The sequence below is a fragment of the Argopecten irradians genome, chromosome 6, assembly GCF_041381155.1.
Source record: "Argopecten irradians isolate NY chromosome 6, Ai_NY, whole genome shotgun sequence".
Taxonomy (NCBI): Eukaryota; Metazoa; Mollusca; class Bivalvia; order Pectinida; family Pectinidae; genus Argopecten; species Argopecten irradians.
The window spans coordinates 45,144,902-45,165,809 of record NC_091139.1 but is presented as its reverse complement, the minus strand read 5'-3'; the positions used below and the strand labels follow the sequence as shown (position 1 = coordinate 45,165,809).

General features: G+C 35.6%; 1 protein-coding gene across 1 annotated transcript; it reads left to right on the top strand.

Moving 5' to 3' along the window:
* The first annotated feature begins 300 nt into the window (after positions 1-300).
* On the top strand, positions 301-19,671 carry LOC138326553 (enolase-phosphatase E1-like). The gene is made up of 11 exons (XM_069272650.1): positions 301-537; positions 1,144-1,218; positions 1,695-1,857; positions 2,410-2,704; positions 4,911-4,945; positions 6,634-7,324; positions 10,635-10,702; positions 11,600-11,806; positions 16,452-16,670; positions 19,150-19,310; positions 19,567-19,671. Exons 1-11 carry the CDS (start codon positions 301-303, stop codon positions 19,669-19,671), a joined length of 2,256 nt encoding a protein of 751 aa, XP_069128751.1.
* Positions 19,672-20,908: the final 1,237 nt, after the last annotated feature.

Genomic DNA, 20,908 nt, shown 5'->3' with positions numbered 1-20,908 from the left:
GCAAAAATTCTTAGGCATAACACTACAACATAAACTTTGCTGGGATAAACACATAAACAACATCACATCATACACAATAGGGCTGCCGCGGTGTACCGGTATATTGGTTTATTGCAATGCATATGCGCGCACCACCAAAAAATATTGTACCGCAATACAGTCTTCCTGGTTTTTTTTTACTATATATTTTCTTAGTATCATAATTTTATTAATTTGATATAATTAAAATGTCCTGTCATTAAAACAGAACCAGAAAGTTGTATTTGTTTTCCTTTCCGATGATATGAAGGTAATTTGGTAATGATAACTAACTCGATGAATGTTACAGATAATAGTAAAAGAAAAGTCAAGACCCAAGAGGAATACAAACGAGAATTTACCAAATGGAAAAAAGAAAAAGAATTGAAAAGGAAACTGGAAAAGAGAAATCAGAAGCCTCTATTTAAAGTATATCATGTGGCCCATGCCGATACCAGCATATATAACAAAAATGCTAAGAAGGGGAGTTCTACTTTTGTACCATCTAAAACTAAACAGGTACAGTTGAGTACTGTGTTATAAAATGATACATACTACTTGTCTTTAGTAGTTTTTCATTCTTTTACTCAAGGTAACTTTAAGATATATTTCTGCTGGCAGCTGGTAACTATCCAGTGGCAGTCCTCGCTAAGTATCAATTCTTCCCAATGTATCTATTTAAGCAATCTTTTTGCAGAAATTTTGTTGATATGAAAATACACATACACTTTCGAGAATCAGCTCTCAGCAAGAACGTCAGTCCAGACCATGAAACATCTAAAAGTTTTGACATAGCCAATTACAGATGACATTATGAAATATTACATCAATTTATATTGACATTTATTTGTCAATAAAAAATGATGTATCTGAATTTAGAAGTCGAAGATAATTTAACAATCTGATGGAGTGATGCCTGGTGGCTAGCCAGTATTTAAAACTGTTTGGTTCATAAGTGTTTAAAATTTTCTGATCTGATCACATCTTACAAATTTTTATCGTGCCCACTAAATAAGCATGAATTAATTTATCATAATAATACTAAGGTAACTGTAGTGTTACAGCCCTCATTGATGCAGCCCCGACTCTTAGTTCATTGTAATCATAATAAATCTGTCATTTTAGAAAATAGTGGAACCAGAGGCCCAAGTAATCAAAGCTCCTGCCAAAATACCTGCTGTGAAGTCAAAGAAACCAGAGGTACGTATATATATGCCATATATGCAATTTTACATTAATATTCTATGTCTATTTTGTCAGGTTTTCACCAAGTTGGAATGAATGTGTAAATTTGTCTGAAACCAGGAGATGTTATTGCTGTCTACTATAACACATTACTTATACGTTTGTAGTTACTCAAAGTTAATAGATAAATAATGGATATGCATAATATCTCGAAGAGATTCGAGTAGAGATAAATCTTATTGATTACATGAATTGCACTTAAAATCTTATTCTAGATCCCAGGGAGTAGATCTTTCTAGAAATTTAGCAGAGAAACTGTTTATAAATCCAAGCAAGTAATTTATAAATATTTATACAAAAAGTAGTGATTAATCAATTAGTCATCTAATGATTATTGATTTTACAAGCCATTTTCCTACTGACAATTCTTGATACAAACCTCATAATTTTACTTGCAATTTTATCTTATGCTTTTTAAAAAATATGTTTAGGTATCTAAACCAGTCTCTAAGGTTTCGGCTCTTGCTCCAGTAACAGGACGAGTTACTTCGTCACAAAATGCTGCCAAAGAAAACAAAAATGTGAACATACAATCCAAACCTAACAGGCCAACAACAAGGAGCACAAGGACTTCTCAGAAACAGAAAATATGTGGTAATTAAGTTTTAGGATTGATATATATATATGTGGTAATTAAGTTTTGGGATTGATATATATATATATATATAAGTCCTTCCATCACTTTCTGAGTGAGAGAGGAGTATTTGTGTGTTATGATGTCATTTGTTATGCGATCATATATAATGCCGTGCTTTTTCATGGAAAATAATGTGAGTTTCGCTTACAAAATAAGGACACCTGGCAGAATGGATACCTACCTGCAAGGGAGGAAACTTTGTAACATACTTAGATAGAACAGTTTTGTGTAACATGCTTAGATAGAACAGTTTTGTGTAACATGCTTAGATAGAACAGTTTTGTGTAACATGCTTAGATAGAACAGTTTTGTGTAACATGCTTAGATAGAACAGTTTTGTGTCTCTTACAACAGAGTTGTCAATGTGATATGTAGGGATAGCTAACTTATGTAAATGTTCAGGTTTTTATGTTTAGCTCTAGTGAAGTATTTCTGACAAAGAATAAGAGTCAAACGGGTGTTAGTTTGAATAATTTGATGATACAGATGGAAATTTACAATTATGACAGATTCTGTGAAGACATCTGCAAGTAAAAAGAATGTGAATGAAAAGAAAGTCGCTGGAAAGACATCTGCAAGTAAAAAGAATGTCAATGAAAAGAAAGTCGCTGGAAAAAAGAAGCCATCAAATCTGAACTTAGAGAAAGTATCAACTAGCAGAGGAATTTCCTTTGCCCCGGACGATTTCACATTCAGTTCTCCATCTAGTGTCTCCACATATGAGTTTAAAACACTCAGTCCTGCCAGCACCGCTAACTTTCTCTACCCCGCCACCACATCTTTCATCAGCACAGATCCTAAAAGGTATAGATACCAAATAATTTTCTATATTGTTAATTAAGTCTGGGAGTGTTTAACTTAATTAGTATCGGGTCTTAAGTAAATGTGAAAATTATCTGGACTGTAAATTAAAGTAAACTTGTCCAGTCATAACATGTCCAATAACCAGATTAAATGTTTGTAATTGTGGAGATCGCCACCTCATAACTAAATACATGCAGTGATAGTGTATTATTGTTGAATGTAATGAAAGCCACTGAATATATATATTAGTGTATTATTGTTGAATGTAATGAAAGCCACTGAATATATATATATTAGTGTATTATTGTTGAATGTAATGAAAGCCACTGAATATATACATTAGTGTATTATTACATTACAAAGTCATGTGAGGCACTGATACAATCAACTATCTTGTTTGCCCAGTTGTACATTGTTGATTTTGAGATTTAATCAAAAACAAAATAGCAAGAAAGGTTTTCATATCACTGACCACGGAAATTAGTTTGATCTTTCAAAATAAACGGGAAAAATTGAGAAGTTGAGAGAAGATAAGTTACAGTGTAACTTCCCAAAACCGAACCTTCTTAAAACCGATCACCTCTAGAAACCGAACATGGATGTCATGTACGAAATTAATTCCTCTTTATTAATAGTATATAAAACTTCCCGAAACTGATCCCTCCCAATTCCGAATACCAGACCGATTTTGAGATTGGAATAGTTAAATGTAACTAAAATACACTTCTGAAAACTGGCCTTACCTGAGCGACACCGATAGATTGCATTGAGGTCTGATCAACCGACCGTGAAATACACATGTACCTGTACCATAGTTGTCTCATGCCATGTCCTGGGGCATGTATACAGATGTGAAGGCTATAGGTACACGGTAATTATACCCGAGATGGTGGTGTAATTATTTAATCATGTCTATTGTTTAGATATTTAACTAAGGTCTACCACGCGCACACTGTTTGCTTACTGTAGGAAAACAAGCAGAGCTAATAATAAAGAGAAAGTTTCGTATTCAAATCACACAGGTTTTTATTTACATATGTAGTTGTCGGATAATGTAAATTATCTGTATGAAGAAGCCGAAGCCATGTACTGTTTTAGAAAATGACTATGTCATATAATGACCGGCATCCACTGATCATCATGTAGGTAATTAGACCATATAATTTGATTCTTGACGTAACCGGAAGCGATCGGCCGTATGTAGGTTATTGTAGACGAGAACATTCCCAAGAACATTCACGCAATTAACTAACTAAACTACGTTTATAAGCGGTAACAAAGTCAAGATTGTTGTAATCCATTCCTTTTAAATGTATGATTCTCTCTTTTGTGATAACATTCACATTAACAATCAATATCGGTCGGTTTTAACGAACACTAGGCATACATAGCAGTACACTAGTGTAAAAAACGACTTCCAATCGATTAAATCCGGATCGTAGTTATCGGTATTCAGTTCACTTCTCCAAACCGAACCCTCTCTAAACCGGCCGAAATTATATGCACCGACCATGATCGGTTTCAGGAGGTTCCACTGTATATCTAATATGATTGATGATGGTACTCCGGTTCTGACGTTCTCTGGAGGATCTCCTGTTATACATTGGTTAGAATGATTACACGAACCCGGCCTACTATACCTTTCGGCCGGGTACGAAATGGTGTCTGTGTTGTAGAGGAGCACTGCCTCAGAAAATCACTCACAATTTTCTATACTTTGTTGTAGGTTTCCAATTATTTGAATCATATACATGTATTAAAAAATTATTTTTGTCCAAAAGAAACATAACGACCATTCTTAATATCTACTTTACTACTCATATGTCTTCAAATTCATAATTTGTAGACTTGTCGTATAATTTTCCTTTGAAAAAGACCATCATATTTATATGTGAAAAAATAATGTTTCGCTGTGAATATGATATTTATGGGGTTCAATTTTATTGCCTAGTAGATAAATGATAAAAAATAAGAAGGATAGAATGCATACAGACGTTTTAATAATGGTTTGCATAATCATTACTTTGCTCCATTAGCAGTAATAGGCACCAATTGCAGCTCTAAAGACGACACCATTATCTGTCTAAAAGTGTTTTGAGCTACAATATTGCAGCTATACATTGGTGTGATACCATGAGGATATTACCGCGGTATTAGGAATACCTGTGGATAAAGAGGACCCAATTTTTTCTTTTGTTTTTTACAGATGTTCTACTCCCAAACCACATTCTCATGAAGAAGGTAAGATCTCCCAACATGTATAATTATTCAGAAAAACATGTCTTTCAATTTGAAAATGTCTGAATGTAGCAAAAAATCAACACAAAATACAATGTACAGTTAACATGTCTAAACTGGACCCTGTACAACCCGGAAACTTGACCATACTGATTAAATTGTGTGGTCCCGGCATATTTATAAATAAAATATAGTACCTAAAACCTGTATAATCCAGAACCTGTCTTCTCTGTTAACCGGACTTATCTTGGTAATTTTACTCCACTTTGCAAAATTAACTTTGGCAAACCGGAGATGGTGTTTTCACAACACGGCACAATTAAAACAAGCACAATCCATTCACAACACGGCACGATCAAAACAAGCACTATCCATTCACAACATGGCACGATCAAAACAAGCACTATCCATTCACAACACGGCACGATCAAAACAAGCACTATCCATTCACAACACGGCAAGATCAAAACAAGCACTATCCATTCACAACACGGCACGATCAAAACAAGCACTATCCATTCACAACACGGCACGATCAAAACAAGCACTATCCATTCACAACACGGCACGATCAAAACAAGCACTATCCATTCACAACACGGCACGATCAAAACAAGCACTATCCATTCACAACACGGCACAATTAAAACAAGCACAATCCATTCACAACACAGCACGATCAAAACAAGCACTATCCATTCACAACATGGCACGATCAAAACAAGCACTATCCATTCACAACACGGCACGATCAAAACAAGCACTATCTATTCACAACACAGCACGATAAAAAAAAGCACTATCCATTCACAACACGGCACGATCAAAACAAGCACAATCCATTCACAACACGGCACAATAAAAAAAAGCACTATCCATTCACAACACGGCACTATCAAAACAAGCACTATCCATTCACAACACGGCATGATCAAAACAAGCACTATTCATTCACACCTTTGATTCAATGCTACTTTCCAATGATGAGACGCCTACGGGAGTTTTACCTGTACTGAAGACAGTGACAGCTTTTCACTTGTACATGTTTTATGAATACTTTTCATGTAATCATACCCTGCCTCCATTCCATTACTGGTAAGGTTTGTATAATTTTATATACTGTTGAAGTAAAATATTGTAAGTTATACCTTATAAGTAAACTTACAAAACTTTATAACGAGAAGTATCATGGCGGCAGATTGAGCCGTATCGGAGATGTGAACCATTGGAATGTGCTTACAATACAATAGACATGGAGCTGGGTCAATAAATGATCAGATTATTTTAGAAATGTTGGATATTGCTGAATTAATAATCGCAAATTTATTTGACGTCATTTCCATTACTGGACGTTTAACAACACTATGGTTGATGGGAAGTAGTCGTATTTGCCGTCATTCAGAACTACGTCATCGCAGATAACCATGAAAAGGTTATATTCTCTACAAACCAGACACCTGTATTAATGGAAAAAATTGACTGGTCCCGTTAACATCCGGTTTAGACAAGTTATACTGTACATGGCAGGTCACCATACACAGGTTTTATAAAATGACCATTAAATCTCAATTTGGTCAATTATTAATTGAAATGAAGGAATTTTTGCTTGCCATGGTCTCAGATAAGGGGTAGGAGACATTAGTTAGTCATTGGCCTATAGTTGTTTCATTCTGTGTGTAACTTTGTTGTAGACTCACGTGTCAATACAGTGGACTGTTCTTTAATGCTTGCTGACGTCTCCACAAGGTCTCGGACATCTGCTTCAAAAGTGAATGGTGTGGACACATCGTACCAAAGGTTACCAAAGGCTATACCTGAAACAAGGCGGGTCACACGTAGTCTCCGACAGTCCATTTTGGATACGACCACACCAGTGACTGAAGTCCATGACCAATCAGACTGTCAGTCTACAACTAAAACCTGCGAGCAGACAGACATATCTAAGGATACAGAGTCTGGTAATTGTGTAAAGCTCAGTGCTACACCCTTGGACATGAAAAAAGGTGACAAAGCTGTCCCGAAGAGAATGACGCGAAGTCTGAGGCGGTCCCTATGTATGTCACCTCCGTCAGAGGCTCTAGATTCTCCAAAGAAGGTGTTCACTCCAAAACACAAAGCAAAGCAAGTACCTGTGCTGGCCACTACTGAGGAAGTTGAAAGTTCAAAGTCATTGGAAGATGAAGTGTTCTCCAATTCCCCCACTAAAGAAAGCGATGTGAATCAGACACCAGAAAGAAGAAATACCAGACGGACTATGAGCAACTTTGCAACATTTGCACCTCCTAGTAACGACTGTCTGGTGTTGTCAGCGCCTCGTAGTAAGAAGAAGAGGAGGAAGACGCAGCATGATCACCCAGTCAATCCAAAGAGTCCAGAAGAATGGTAAGAATGGTTCATCTTCTAGTTTATAACAAAAGGATGTAATATTTCATAGCCAAACCTGAAGGCTCTGTGTGCGACCACCAAAGAGTCCAGAAGAATGGTAAGAATGGTTCATCTTCTAGATTATAACAAAAGGATGTAATATTTCATAGCCAAACCTGAAGGCTCTGTGTGCGACCACCAAAGAGTCCAGAAGAATGGTAAGAATGGTTCATCTTCTAGTTTATAACAAAAGGATGTAATATTTCATAGCCAAACCTGAAGGCTCTGTGTGCGACCACCAAAGAGTCCAGAAGAATGGTAAGAATGGTTCATTTTCTAGTTTATAACAAAAGGATGTAATATTTCATAGCCAAACCTGAAGGCTCTGTGTGCGACCACCAAAGAGTCCAGAAGAATGGTAAGAATGGTTCATCTTCTAGATTATAACAAAAGGATGTAATATTTCATAGCCAAACCTGAAGGCTCTGTGTGCGACCACCAAAGAGTCCAGAAGAATGGTAAGAATGGTTCATCTTCTAGATTATAACAAAAGGATGTAATATTTCATAGCAAAACCTGAAGGCTCTGTGTGCGACCACCAAAGAGTCCAGAAGAATGGTAAGAATGGTTCATCTTCTAGATTATAACAAAAGGATGTAATATTTCATAGCAAAACCTGAAGGCTCTGTGTATGACCACCAAAGAGTCCAGAAGAATGGTAAGAATGGTTCATCTTCTAGATTATAACAAAAGGATGTAATATTTCATAGCAAAACCTGAAGGCTCTGTGTGTGACCACCAAAGAGTCCAGAAGAATGGTAAGAATGGTTCATCTTCTAGATTATAACAAAAGGATGTAATATTTCATAGCCAAACCTGAAGGCTCTGTGTGCGACCACCAAAGAGTCCAGAAGAATGGTAAGAATGGTTCATCTTCTAGATTATAACAAAAGGATGTAATATTTCATAGCCAAACCTGAAGGCTCTGTGTGCGACCACCAAAGAGTCCAGAAGAATGGTAAGAATGGTTCATCTTCTAGATTATAACAAAAGGATGTAATATTTCATAGCAAAACCTTAAGGCTCTGTGTGCGACCACCAAAGAGTCCAGAAGAATGGTAAGAACGGTTCATCTTCTAGATTATAACAAAAGGATGTAATATTTCATAGCCAAACCTGAAGGCTCGGTGTGTGACCACCAAAGAGTCCAGAAGAATGGTAAGAATGGTTCATCTTCTAGATTATAACAAAAGGATGTAATATTTCATAGCCAAACCTGAAGGCTCTGTGTGCCACCACCAAAGAGTCCAGAAGAATGGTAAGAATGGTTCATCTTCTAGTTTATAACAAAAGGATGTAATATTTCATAGCCAAACCTGAAGGCTCTGTGTGTGACCACCAAAGAGTCCAGAAGAATGGTAAGAATGGTTCATCTTCTAGTTTATAACAAAAGGATGTAATATTTCATAGCCAAACCTGAAGGCTCTGTGTGCGACCACCAAAGAGTCCAGAAGAATGGTAAGAATGGTTCATCTTCTAGTTTATAACAAAAGGATGTAATATTTCATAGCAAAACCTTAAGGCTCTGTGTGTGCGACCACCAAAGAGTCCAGAAGAATGGTAAGAACGGTTCATCTTCTAGATTATAACAAAAGGATGTAATATTTCATAGCAAAACCTGAAGGCTCTGTGTGTGACCACCAAAGAGTCCAGAAGAATGGTAAGAATGGTTCATCTTCTAGATTATAACAAAAGGATGTAATATTTCATAGCCAAACCTGAAGGCTCTGTGTGCGACCACCAAAGAGTCCAGAAGAATGGTAAGAATGGTTCATCTTCTAGTTTATAACAAAAGGATGTAATATTTCATAGCCAAACCTGAAGGCTCTGTGTGCGACCACCAAAGAGTCCAGTAGAATGGTAAGAATGGTTCATCTTCTAGTTTATAACAAAAGGATGTAATATTTCATAGCCAAACCTGAAGGCTCAGTGTGCGACCACCAAAGAGTCCAGAAGAATGGTAAGAATGGTTCATCTTCTAGTTTATAACAAAAGGATGTAATATTTCATAGCCAAACCTGAAGGCTCTGTGTGCGACCACCAAAGAGTCCAGAAGAATGGTAAGAATGGTTCATCTTCTAGTTTATAACAAAAGGATGTAATATTTCATAGCCAAACCTGAAGGCTCTGTGTGCGACCACCAAAGAGTCCAGAAGAATGGTAAGAATGGTTCATCTTCTAGATTATAACAAAAGGATGTAATATTTCATAGCCAAACCTGAAGGCTCTGTGTGCGACCACCAAAGAGTCCAGAAGAATGGTAAGAATGGTTCATCTTCTAGATTATAACAAAAGGATGTAATATTTCATAGCAAAACCTGAAGGCTCTGTGTGTGACCATTGAAGAGAAGTTAGTTTGGTACTTTGAGGTACAAAAGAGTTGAACAGTGGTTTACTGTGGGCGCTGCTGTCTGTAATTTCCAAAGGAAGTCTGCAGGCCTGTGATCCATGATTGGTCTGGTTTTTAATCCCCCTTGAAACAAGTTTGCGGGGGATATTGAATTAAGCTCCGTCCATCCGAGATTCTTTTCCAGGCTATAACTCAAAAAACATTCAAAGCAGCTCCTTGAAACTTTCTGTATATATAAGACAAATGGCCCTAGTTGTGCCTTTTGCTATTGCAGACCTTCAATTTTTTTTAATTTTTAGATCAGCTGACCATAGGTCATGGTGACCTATTGCGATAGTCTTTTGTCCGTGGTCGTGCTTTGTCCGTTAATATTTCCTTATGAACGTGATAACTTGTGTAAATATTCACCAAGCTTAATGCCACGCTTTGCCGCTTCTTGTTTCTCCTTAACTGACTTCAGTTTTGCTATGAAATATTCCAGGGGTGGATATAATGACAGTGATCACTGGGGATTTGAGGATAGGGAGAGTGGAAGGTCCTGCAATCAAACTTGATAGATTATGTGGGTAAATCAGTACTAAGCATTGTTAACAAAACTTTTTTTTTTTAAATTTAAAGAGGTAGTGGGGTCTTCGAATTCCTGCACTGTGGTTAATTTTGGAAAAATCTAATTATGGAAAGGTTATTCCATGAAAATATTTACCCCACACCAGAGTTCAGGACGCAAGTTCAACTTTCATTAACCACCACAGTTTTAAATATGATTCCGACCATTCAAAGAAATGGTTTTATGATATGTGTATTGTGGAGTCTGAGGGTGTATGAGGTATTATAGCAGTTCTGATTATACCTAATGACACATAGCTTGATATTTTTGTCATAATTTAATGGCACTTTGAAAACAATTTTCTGTTTTAGGGTCAAACTACTGAAAAACAGTCCTATGGTGGAAATGAACAGAAGAACACCAAGAACAACACCTTTAGGTAATAGCATTTTAGAATGTATACTAGTTAAACATGGCGAACTCTGTACGAAAATCAGTGATGCATAATAATTGAAGGCGAGGGGCGAGCGACAGGATAGTCTTATAGTGTGGACAGAGTTACAAGTCAGTTTGTTTCTAGTCCAAGATACATTGCTGTGAAGGACTGGCGTTGACATGCACTCGTTAAGTTTTCCTCTTGAGTCATGTCGTGTTGTTCGCTGGACAGATGAGTGTCCGACTAACTGAAATTTGACAATTTCCTGACGTAACAATACTTCTAGAGCATGGTCTACGGTGAACTATATACCAAATCAAAGATAAATTATCTGTCTTTTAATTGAGACTAATGCCAGCTGCATAACTTGAACGGTTATTTCACAAACATGTTTTCCCCGAAAATTGGGTCGTTTTACCAGGCCAATCGAGTTACTCACCTTGATTATATATTGACATATATATTGTCAGACGAGTTTAATACCTATACGTTAGATTATATAGGGACACAGTCAGGACCGTGCAACCAGTTTGACAAATGGGGGGTATTAAAGGAATCAGGGTTCGATTTGGAGGAGTTATACTGTATAAATATCAGTCTCAGTATTTAATGTAGCGGAATATACATTTCGACTCAGGAGACACAGATTACAGAAAAACCCACGGATAACGTACGACTTTACTGAATAACGCAGTTACGAGTACTGCGAGTACTACTGTCAAATTCTTCCTAATCTGTTGGAGAAATGTGGATATGTTTGAATTTATTTACTATGGAAAAGACTGACTGAGACATATATAGAGGTGATATGTTTGATAATACTGATTAAAAAGATCTGGCAGTGTTGTAAGTTGTTGCTATTTTAAAGCTTTCAGTAGATAATTAACTTTACTGTTGTAGAACCTCTGCTGGGACTCGACTTAGATATGGAGTTTGATGTTGACCAGCAGACATCACAGCCAACAGGCGAGACAGAAACTGGCACAATGTCACTTCAGTCGACAGAATTACCGAATGCTCCCTCCACCACGGTAAATGTGGCTGTACCATGTACACTTCAGACTGACTCAGCTCCATGTCAACAACTTACATCTGTAGTTACTCAAGGTATTGTCTATGTAGTTAGTATTATTGTTGTATTAATCTTTGCTTTATCGTCCCCTTGTATCATCACCTGTTGCAGTGTATGAAGCATTTATAAAATGCCTTGAGCTCAACTCAACAACGTATATACATACCCAGCCTGTATACCTTTCGGCCGGGTACGAAATGGTGCCTATGTGTCTTAGTGGAGCATTGCCTCAGAAAATCACTCGGGCACAATTTTCTATACTTTTTTGTATGTTTTCAATTATTTTAAGAGTATACATGCATATATATATTACTTTTGTCCACAACAAACATAACTTCCTTTCTTAATATCTATCGTACCGCTCACAAGACGTCAAATTCACAATTTGTAGACCTGCGTATAATTTTCCTTCGAGATGACCTTCAAATTTGTATGTGAAAAAATAAGTCCTCTTTGTGAATTTTATATTTTATACAGTTAAGTTTTATTATCTAGTAGGTAAGTGATATAAAACAAGTACGATAAAATCACCAGGGCTAGTCATACAAACCGGGCTACGCTATTGACGCCCGTACACAGTATAGACGGGTATGCCATATCATCGTTGAAAAGTGTGATTTTTTCCCTGTGTCTGCTACGTACACAGATGTGTTGATAGATTTATATGTAATGACTATCCTGTGTCTGCTACACAGATGTGATGATAGATTTATATGTAATGACTATCCTGTGTCTGCTACACAGATTTATATGTAATGACTATCCTGTGTCTGCTACACAGATGTGTTGATAGATTTATATGTAATGACTATCCTGTGTCTGCTACACAGATGTGATGATAGATTTATATGTAATGACTATCCTGTGTCTGCTACACAGATGTGATGATAGATTTATATGTAATGACTATCCTGTGTCTGCTACACAGATGTGATGATAGATTTATATGTAATGACTATCCTGTGTCTGCTACACAGATGTGATGATAGATTTATATGTAATGACTATCCTGTGTCTGCTACACAGATGTGTTGATAGATTTATATGTAATGACTATCCTGTGTCTGCTACACAGATGTGTTGATAGATTTATATGTAATGACTATCCTGTGTCTGCTACACAGATGTGTTGATAGATTTATATGTAATGACTATCCTGTGTCTGCTACACAGATGTGTTGATAGATTTATATGTAATGACTATCCTGTGTCTGCTACACAGATGTGTTGATAGATTTATATGTAATGACTATCCTGTGTCTGCTACACAGATGTGTTGATAGATTTATATGTAATGACTATCCTGTGTCTGCTACACAGATGTGTTGATAGATTTATATGTAATGACTATCCTGTGTCTGCTACACAGATGTGTTGATAGATTTATATGTAATGACTATCCTGTGTCTGCTACACAGATGTGTTGATAGATTTATATGTAATGACTATCCTGTGTCTGCTACACAGATGTGTTGATAGATTTATATGTAATGACTATCCTGTGTCTGCTACACAGATGTGTTGATAGATTTATATGTAATGACTATCCTGTGTCTGCTACACAGATGTGTTGATAGATTTATATGTAATGACTATCCTGTGTCTGCTACACAGATGTGTTGATAGATTTATATGTAATGACTATCCTGTGTCTGCTACACAGATGTGTTGATAGATTTATATGTAATGACTATCCTGTGTCTGCTACACAGATGTGATGATAGATTTATATGTAATGACTATCCTGTGTCTGCTACACAGATGTGATGATAGATTTATATGTAATGACTATCCTGTGTCTGCTACACAGATGTGATGATAGATTTATATGTAATGACTATCCTGTGTCTGCTACACAGATGTGATGATAGATTTATATGTAATGACTATCCTGTGTCTGCTACACAGATGTGATGATAGATTTATATGTAATGACTATCCTGTGTCTGCTACACAGATGTGATGATAGATTTATATGTAATGACTATCCTGTGTCTGCTACACAGATGTGTTGATAGATTTATATGTAATGACTATCCTGTGTCTGCTACACAGATGTGATGATAGATTTATATGTAATGACTATCCTGTGTCTGCTACACAGATGTGATGATAGATTTATATGTAATGACTATCCTGTGTCTGCTACACAGATGTGATGATAGATTTATATGTAATGACTATCCTGTGTCTGCTACACAGATGTGATGATAGATTTATATGTAATGACTATCCTGTGTCTGCTACACAGATGTGATGATAGATTTATATGTAATGACTATCCTGTGTCTGCTACACAGATGTGATGATAGATTTATATGTAATGACTATCCTGTGTCTGCTACACAGATGTGATGATAGATTTATATGTAATGACTATCTGTGTCTGCTACACAGATGTGATGATAGATTTATATGTAATGACTATCCTGTGTCTGCTACACAGATGTGATGATAGATTTATATGTAATGACTATCCTGTGTCTGCTACACAGATGTGATGATAGATTTATATGTAATGACTATCCTGTGTCTGCTACACAGATGTGATGATAGATTTATATGTAATGACTATCCTGTGTCTGCTACACAGATGTGTTGATAGATTTATATGTAATGACTATCCTGTGTCTGCTACGTACACAGATGTGATGATAGATTTATATGTAATGACTATCCTGTGTCTGCTACACAGATGTGTTGATAGATTTATATGTAATGACTATCCTGTGTCTGCTACACAGATGTGATGATAGATTTATATGTAATGACTATCCTGTGTCTGCTACACAGATGTGATGATAGATTTATATGTAATGACTATCCTGTGTCTGCTACACAGATGTGATGATAGATTTATATGTAATGACTATCCTGTGTCTGCTACACAGATGTGTTGATAGATTTATATGTAATGACTATCCTGTGTCTGCTACACAGATGTGATGATAGATTTATATGTAATGACTATCCTGTGTCTGCTACACAGATGTGATGATAGATTTATATGTAATGACTATCCTGTGTCTGCTACACAGATGTGTGATAGATTTATATGTAATGACTATCCTGTGTCTGCTACACAGATGTGATGATAGATTTATATGTAATGACTATCCTGTGTCTGCTACACAGATGTGTGATAGATTTATATGTAATGACTATCCTGTGTCTGCTACACAGATGTGATGATAGATTTATATGTAATGACTATCCTGTGTCTGCTACACAGATGTGATGATAGATTTATATGTAATGACTATCCTGTGTCTGCTACACATTGATGATAGATTTATATGTAAATGACTATCCTGTGTCTGCTACACAGATGTGATGATAGATTTATATGTAATGACTATCCTGTGTCTGCTACACAGATGTGATGATAGATTTATATGTAATGACTATCCTGTGTCTGCTACACAGATGTGATGATAGATTTATATGTAATGACTATCCTGTGTCTGCTACACAGATGTGATGATAGATTTATATGTAATGACTATCCTGTGTCTGCTACACAGATGTGATGATAGATTTATATGTAATGACTATCCTGTGTCTGCTACACAGATGTGATGATAGATTTATATGTAATGACTATCCTGTGTCTGCTACACAGATGTGATGATAGATTTATATGTAATGACTATCCTGTGTCTGCTACACAGATGTGATGATAGATTTATATGTAATGACTATCCTGTGTCTGCTACACAGATGTGATGATAGATTTATATGTAATGACTATCCTGTGTCTGCTACACAGATGTGTGATGATAGATTTATATGTAATGACTATCCTGTGTCTGCTACACAGATGTGATGATAGATTTATATTAATGACTATCCTGTGTCTGCTACACAGATGTGATGATAGATTTATATGTAATGACTATCCTGTGTCTGCTACACAGATGTGTGATAGATTTATATGTAATGACTATCCTGTGTCTGCTACAAGTGGGATAGATTTATATTAAGACTTCTGTGTCTGCACACAGATGTGATGATAGATTTATATGTAATGACTATCCTGTGTCTGCTACACAGATGTGATGATAGATTTATATGTAATGACTATCCTGTGTCTGCTACACAGATGTGTTGATAGATTTATATGTAATGACTATCCTGTGTCTGCTACACAGATGTGTTGATAGATTTATATGTAATGACTATCCTGTGTCTGCTACACAGATGTGTTGATAGATTTATATGTAATGACTATCCTGTGTCTGCTACACAGATGTGTTGATAGATTTATATGTAATGACTATCCTGTGTCTGCTACACAGATGTGTTGATAGATTTATATGTAATGACTATCCTGTGTCTGCTACACAGATGTGATGATAGATTTCATGTAATGACTATCCTGTGTCTGCTACACAGATGTGATGATAGATTTATATGTAATGACTATCCTGTGTCTGCTACACAGATGTGTGATAGATTTATATGTAATGACTATCCTGTGTCTGCTACACAGATGTGATGATAGATTTATATATAATGACTATCCTGTGTCTGCTACACAGATGTGATGATAGATTTATATGTAATGACTATCCTGTGTCTGCTACACAGATGTGTTGATAGATTTATATGTAATGACTATCCTGTGTTTGCTACACATGATGATTTATATGTAATGACTATCCTGTGTTTGCTACACAGATGATACAGCTAAACTGGAGGATTCAAATGTGGAAATGTCAGAGCCTACAGTATTAAATCAGGAATCGTCGGAGAAACACAATGAGGTACCATCAAAGCCTGAGGAACATGATGTGGAGTATTTCAGAAACCTGATGGCTACAGAAACCAATACGTTTAATGGATACTGTTCCAAGTGGGAAGATGTCAGTAAATCCACTCCAGAGATAGACGAGGAAGGTATTTATAACATACATTTTCATCAGTCATGAAGCTAAATTTATTACTTTATATCAATTTTTGTATCAAGTAGATATTATGTCTATGCACAGGTTTATGATGCGCGCAAAAGAAAAAAGAAATACTAAAAATACTGAAAGGTTGTTTACTTAGCCCTTTATCCCATTTCCAGAAAATGGGGTAATTAATTTTAAAATCCTCTGAACACCACAAAAATCATCCGATCTGAATATTTTTTAGCTTACATTGAAGACAATTCCTTACTGGTATATGATATGATGGGATTATGGGCGAATTTTATTTCATATCGAAAGTTGAATTACGAGGATTCGTGTAAAAATCGTTAGTCGGAATAGTACACGCTACATCCCCAGGTCACGATTCCCTAATGAACACAGACCGAATAAAATCGCCATCTATTCAACGAGTGCATCCCTGAAGTGCAGATCCTCGATATAAACTCACTTACTTACAAAAATTGCACATAAGTATCCCTTAGCGATCCCCACGCTCCATTTATTGTCATGGAGAACAGATGATCACCGATCTCGGCCATTTTTTGTCTGTCGTCTCCGATTTGATACAAGCTCTCTGATTGACTCCTAGGAGCGAGTGGACCAATCAGAGAGCTTATAACAAATCGGAGACGACAGACAAAAAATGGCCGAGGATAAAAACAAATGTATCATATCGAAAATAATAGAATCGAGAGGCATGTATTGTGATACTTATCATATCAGAGTACTGGTGTATCGCTGCAGCCTAAGTTTAAAATACTGTAAATGTAAGTCTCTAATGTATTTGTTATAAACCTCAGTAGTGATAAAATTAGCTTTTGTACATACTAAAGTAATACTGTCACATACCTGTATTTGTTATAAACCTCAGTAGTGATAAAATTAGCTTTTGTACATACTAAAGTAATATAGTCACCTACCTGTATTTGTTATAAAATTAGCTTGTGATAAAATTAGCTTTTGTACATACTAAAGTAATATTGTCACCTACCTGTATTTGTTATAAGCCTCAGTAGTGATAAAATTAGCTTTTGTACATACTAACGTAATACTGTCACATACCTGTATTTGTTATAAGCCTCAGTAGTGATAAAATTAGCTTTTGTACATACTAAAGTAATATAGTCACCTACCTGTATTTGTTATAAACTTCAGTAGTGATAAAATTAGCTTTTGTACATACTAAAGTAATATAGTCACATACCTGTATTTGTTATAAACCTCAGTAGTGATAAAATTAGCTTTTGTACATACTAAAGTAATACTGTCACATACCTGTATTTGTTATAACCTCAGTAGTGATAAAATGCCTCAGTACTGATAAATTTGTTATAAACCTTAGCTTTTGTACATACTAAAGTGAATACTGTCACATACCTGTATTTGTTATAAACCTCAGTAGTGATAAAATTAGCTTTTGTACTATAACTAAAGTAATACTGTCACATACCTGTATTTGTTATAAGCCTCAGTAGTGATAAAATTAGCTTTTGTACATACTAAAGTAATACTGTCACATACCTGTATTTGTTATAAACCTCAGTAGTGATAAAGTTAGCTTGTGTGCTACCTAAAGTAATATAGTCACCTACCTGTATTTGTTATAAACCTCAGTAGTGATAAAATTAGCTTTTGTACATACTAAAGTAATATTGTCACATACCTGTATTTGTTATAAACCTCAGTAGTGATAAAATTAGCTTTTGTACATACTAAAGTAATATTGTCACATACCTGTATTTGTTATAGACCTCAATAGTGATAAAATTAGCTTTTGTACATACTTTAAAGTAATATTGACATCTACCTGTATTTGTTATAAACCTCAGTAGTGATAAAATTAGCTTTTGTACATACTTTAAAGTAATATAGTCACCTACCTGTATTTGTTATAAAACCTCAGTAGTGAAAAAATTAGCTTTTGTACATACTTTAAAGTAATATTGACATCTACCTGTATTTGTTATAAACCTCAGTAGTGATAAAATTAGCTTTTGTACATACTTTAAAGTAATATAGTCACCTACCTGTATTTGTTATAAACCTCAGTAGTGATAAAATTAGCTTTTGTACATACTTTAAAGTAATATAGTCACCTACCTGTATTTGTTATAAACCTCAGTACCCGGTAGTGATAAAATTAGCTTTTGTACATACTAAAGTAATATAGTCACCTACCTGTATTTGTTATAGACCTCAATAGTGATAAAATTAGCTTTTGTACATACTAAAGTAATATTGTCACATACCTGTATTTGTTATAAACCTCAGTAGTGATAAAATTAGCTTTTGTACATACTAAAGTAATATTGTCACCTACCTGTATTTGTTATAAACCTCAGTAGAGATACTTTGTTATTTCAAAGGAGGGTCAGATCAGAACATGACTTTGTTATTTCAGTGGAGGGTCAGATCAGAACATGTATTGGTCAGACTCAGTTGTTGACACCTTGTTATTTCAGTGGAGGGTCAGATCAGAACATGTATTGGTCAGGCTCAGTTGTTGATAGCACAACGTTTTAAGCAGTTTAAAGGTTTGGTGGACAACTGTGAGTTTCGGACAGGTGAGAAGGAGACGACCTTGACAGATCTCCAGGGATTCTGGGACATGATTTACTACCAGGTAGGATGGCCAATAAGGCATTTATATTGCTGATAGACATCAAATTATTTGGTGTGAATGGTTGAATAGTTCATATTAATAGCTTTAAGGTAACGAACGGACATATATAGGATCTTACATGAGTGTTCATTTCATATGGGATTTTAAAAACGAACCCAAGAAGTTTTTATTTTGCGAGCCTTGGCGAGTTGTGCTCTTTAGGTGTATGTGATGCAGTGTAGTTATAATGTATGAGGTTTAGTATTGTGAATTACAGTTTAAACTCGTTATCTCAAAAGAGCTTGACTCGAAATTCCGGTTGATTAATTTTGAAGTCCTGTTTTATTTCCCTTCTTTGTATATGTATTTCAAGATCGGATGACTCGAAACTCCAGTTGAGTCAAAGTCAATTCCTGGTCCCTAGAACGGATATTCAGGGAAAAATATAGTCGCTATCTCAAATTTAATTTCAGTCATTCAAATTTTTAAAAAATCAATTACGTAAATATACAATGTATACAAACAATTGAAATTCACCAGCATGATTGTTATGTGTGTGTATATTTTCGTATTAATTGAAAATATCTTTATTTATAACGTACTACATTCTGTATAAGTTTGTTGTAGGAACCAATGAAGTCAGTATACCACTTACAGGAAATCGGGGTGCATGCCTATTATCGTGACAATCATATAATTGTAATTCAAGTATTTAAAAAAAATGAAAAAAACATCTGAAAATATAACCGTAATCAAAATGATTTAATACAAACCTTATTAGTTGGAAAATTACGATAATATGCTGATCACGGTAATAGGCATGTACCCGGCTGTAATAGTCATTAGATAAGGACCCTTAAAAACCACGTTCTGATCAAACCTAGTGACAAAACGTTTGACTCGAATTTCCGATGAGTCAAATTATTTTCATTGGTCCATTGAATTTCGAGATAACAAGTTTCGACTGTATATTGAATTTTTTTTTTTTTTTTTTGGACTAAACAATATCAATTTTATTTACAACAGGTTGAAGGTATTTCTAATTTCACAACCTTGTAAGGAAGTGGTATTATAGGTGGTTACATGTATATTAACAAAGACAATTTTCCAGTATGTGACAGCAGGGACAATGCAATAGTACATAACACCAGTGACGCCAGGAAGACATTTTTAGGCCTAGTACTGATGTCTGTGTATTTTTATTAAGCTGTATTAGGGTTCAGCAATGTTTTTCATATATTTTTAGAGAGACAACTACAATAAATGTTAAATCCACAGTCAACAGTGTTCCCGCCTATACTAAACGGTTTGACATCAGGACACGGATAGTAAGTGCTATTTTGTATCACTAATAGTGTAACTAGGACGTAACTGACAAGTTGGACAGAAAATGCAGGTACTTTAGTTCCTTTGATGCACATAAAAACAAGCCGTCTATAACGGTACTACTGAGTAACTCGTATTGTCCTGAATGTTATGTGATGGCCTTAGAAGTTGGGCGTCGCTCTCTCTGTAGTTCTTTCAAAGGATATTTTCTAACTGGGCTGTGATTGGTTTTCAGAAATTTTCACACTCTGTGATGGACTCCTTGTTCTATATGTGTTAGTCGCTGGGGATGT

Bases quoted from the DNA above. Each gene is read 5' to 3' on its own strand.
- LOC138326553 (XM_069272650.1), top strand. From the start codon at position 301: ATGATAACTAACTCGATGAATGTTACAGATAATAGTAAAAGAAAAGTC. The intron at 1,858-2,409 runs GTAATTAAGTTT...CAATTATGACAG, and splicing joins TCAGAAACAGAAAATATGTG to ATTCTGTGAAGACATCTGCA. The intron at 19,311-19,566 runs GTAGGATGGCCA...TGTGAATTACAG, and splicing joins GGGACATGATTTACTACCAG to TTTAAACTCGTTATCTCAAA.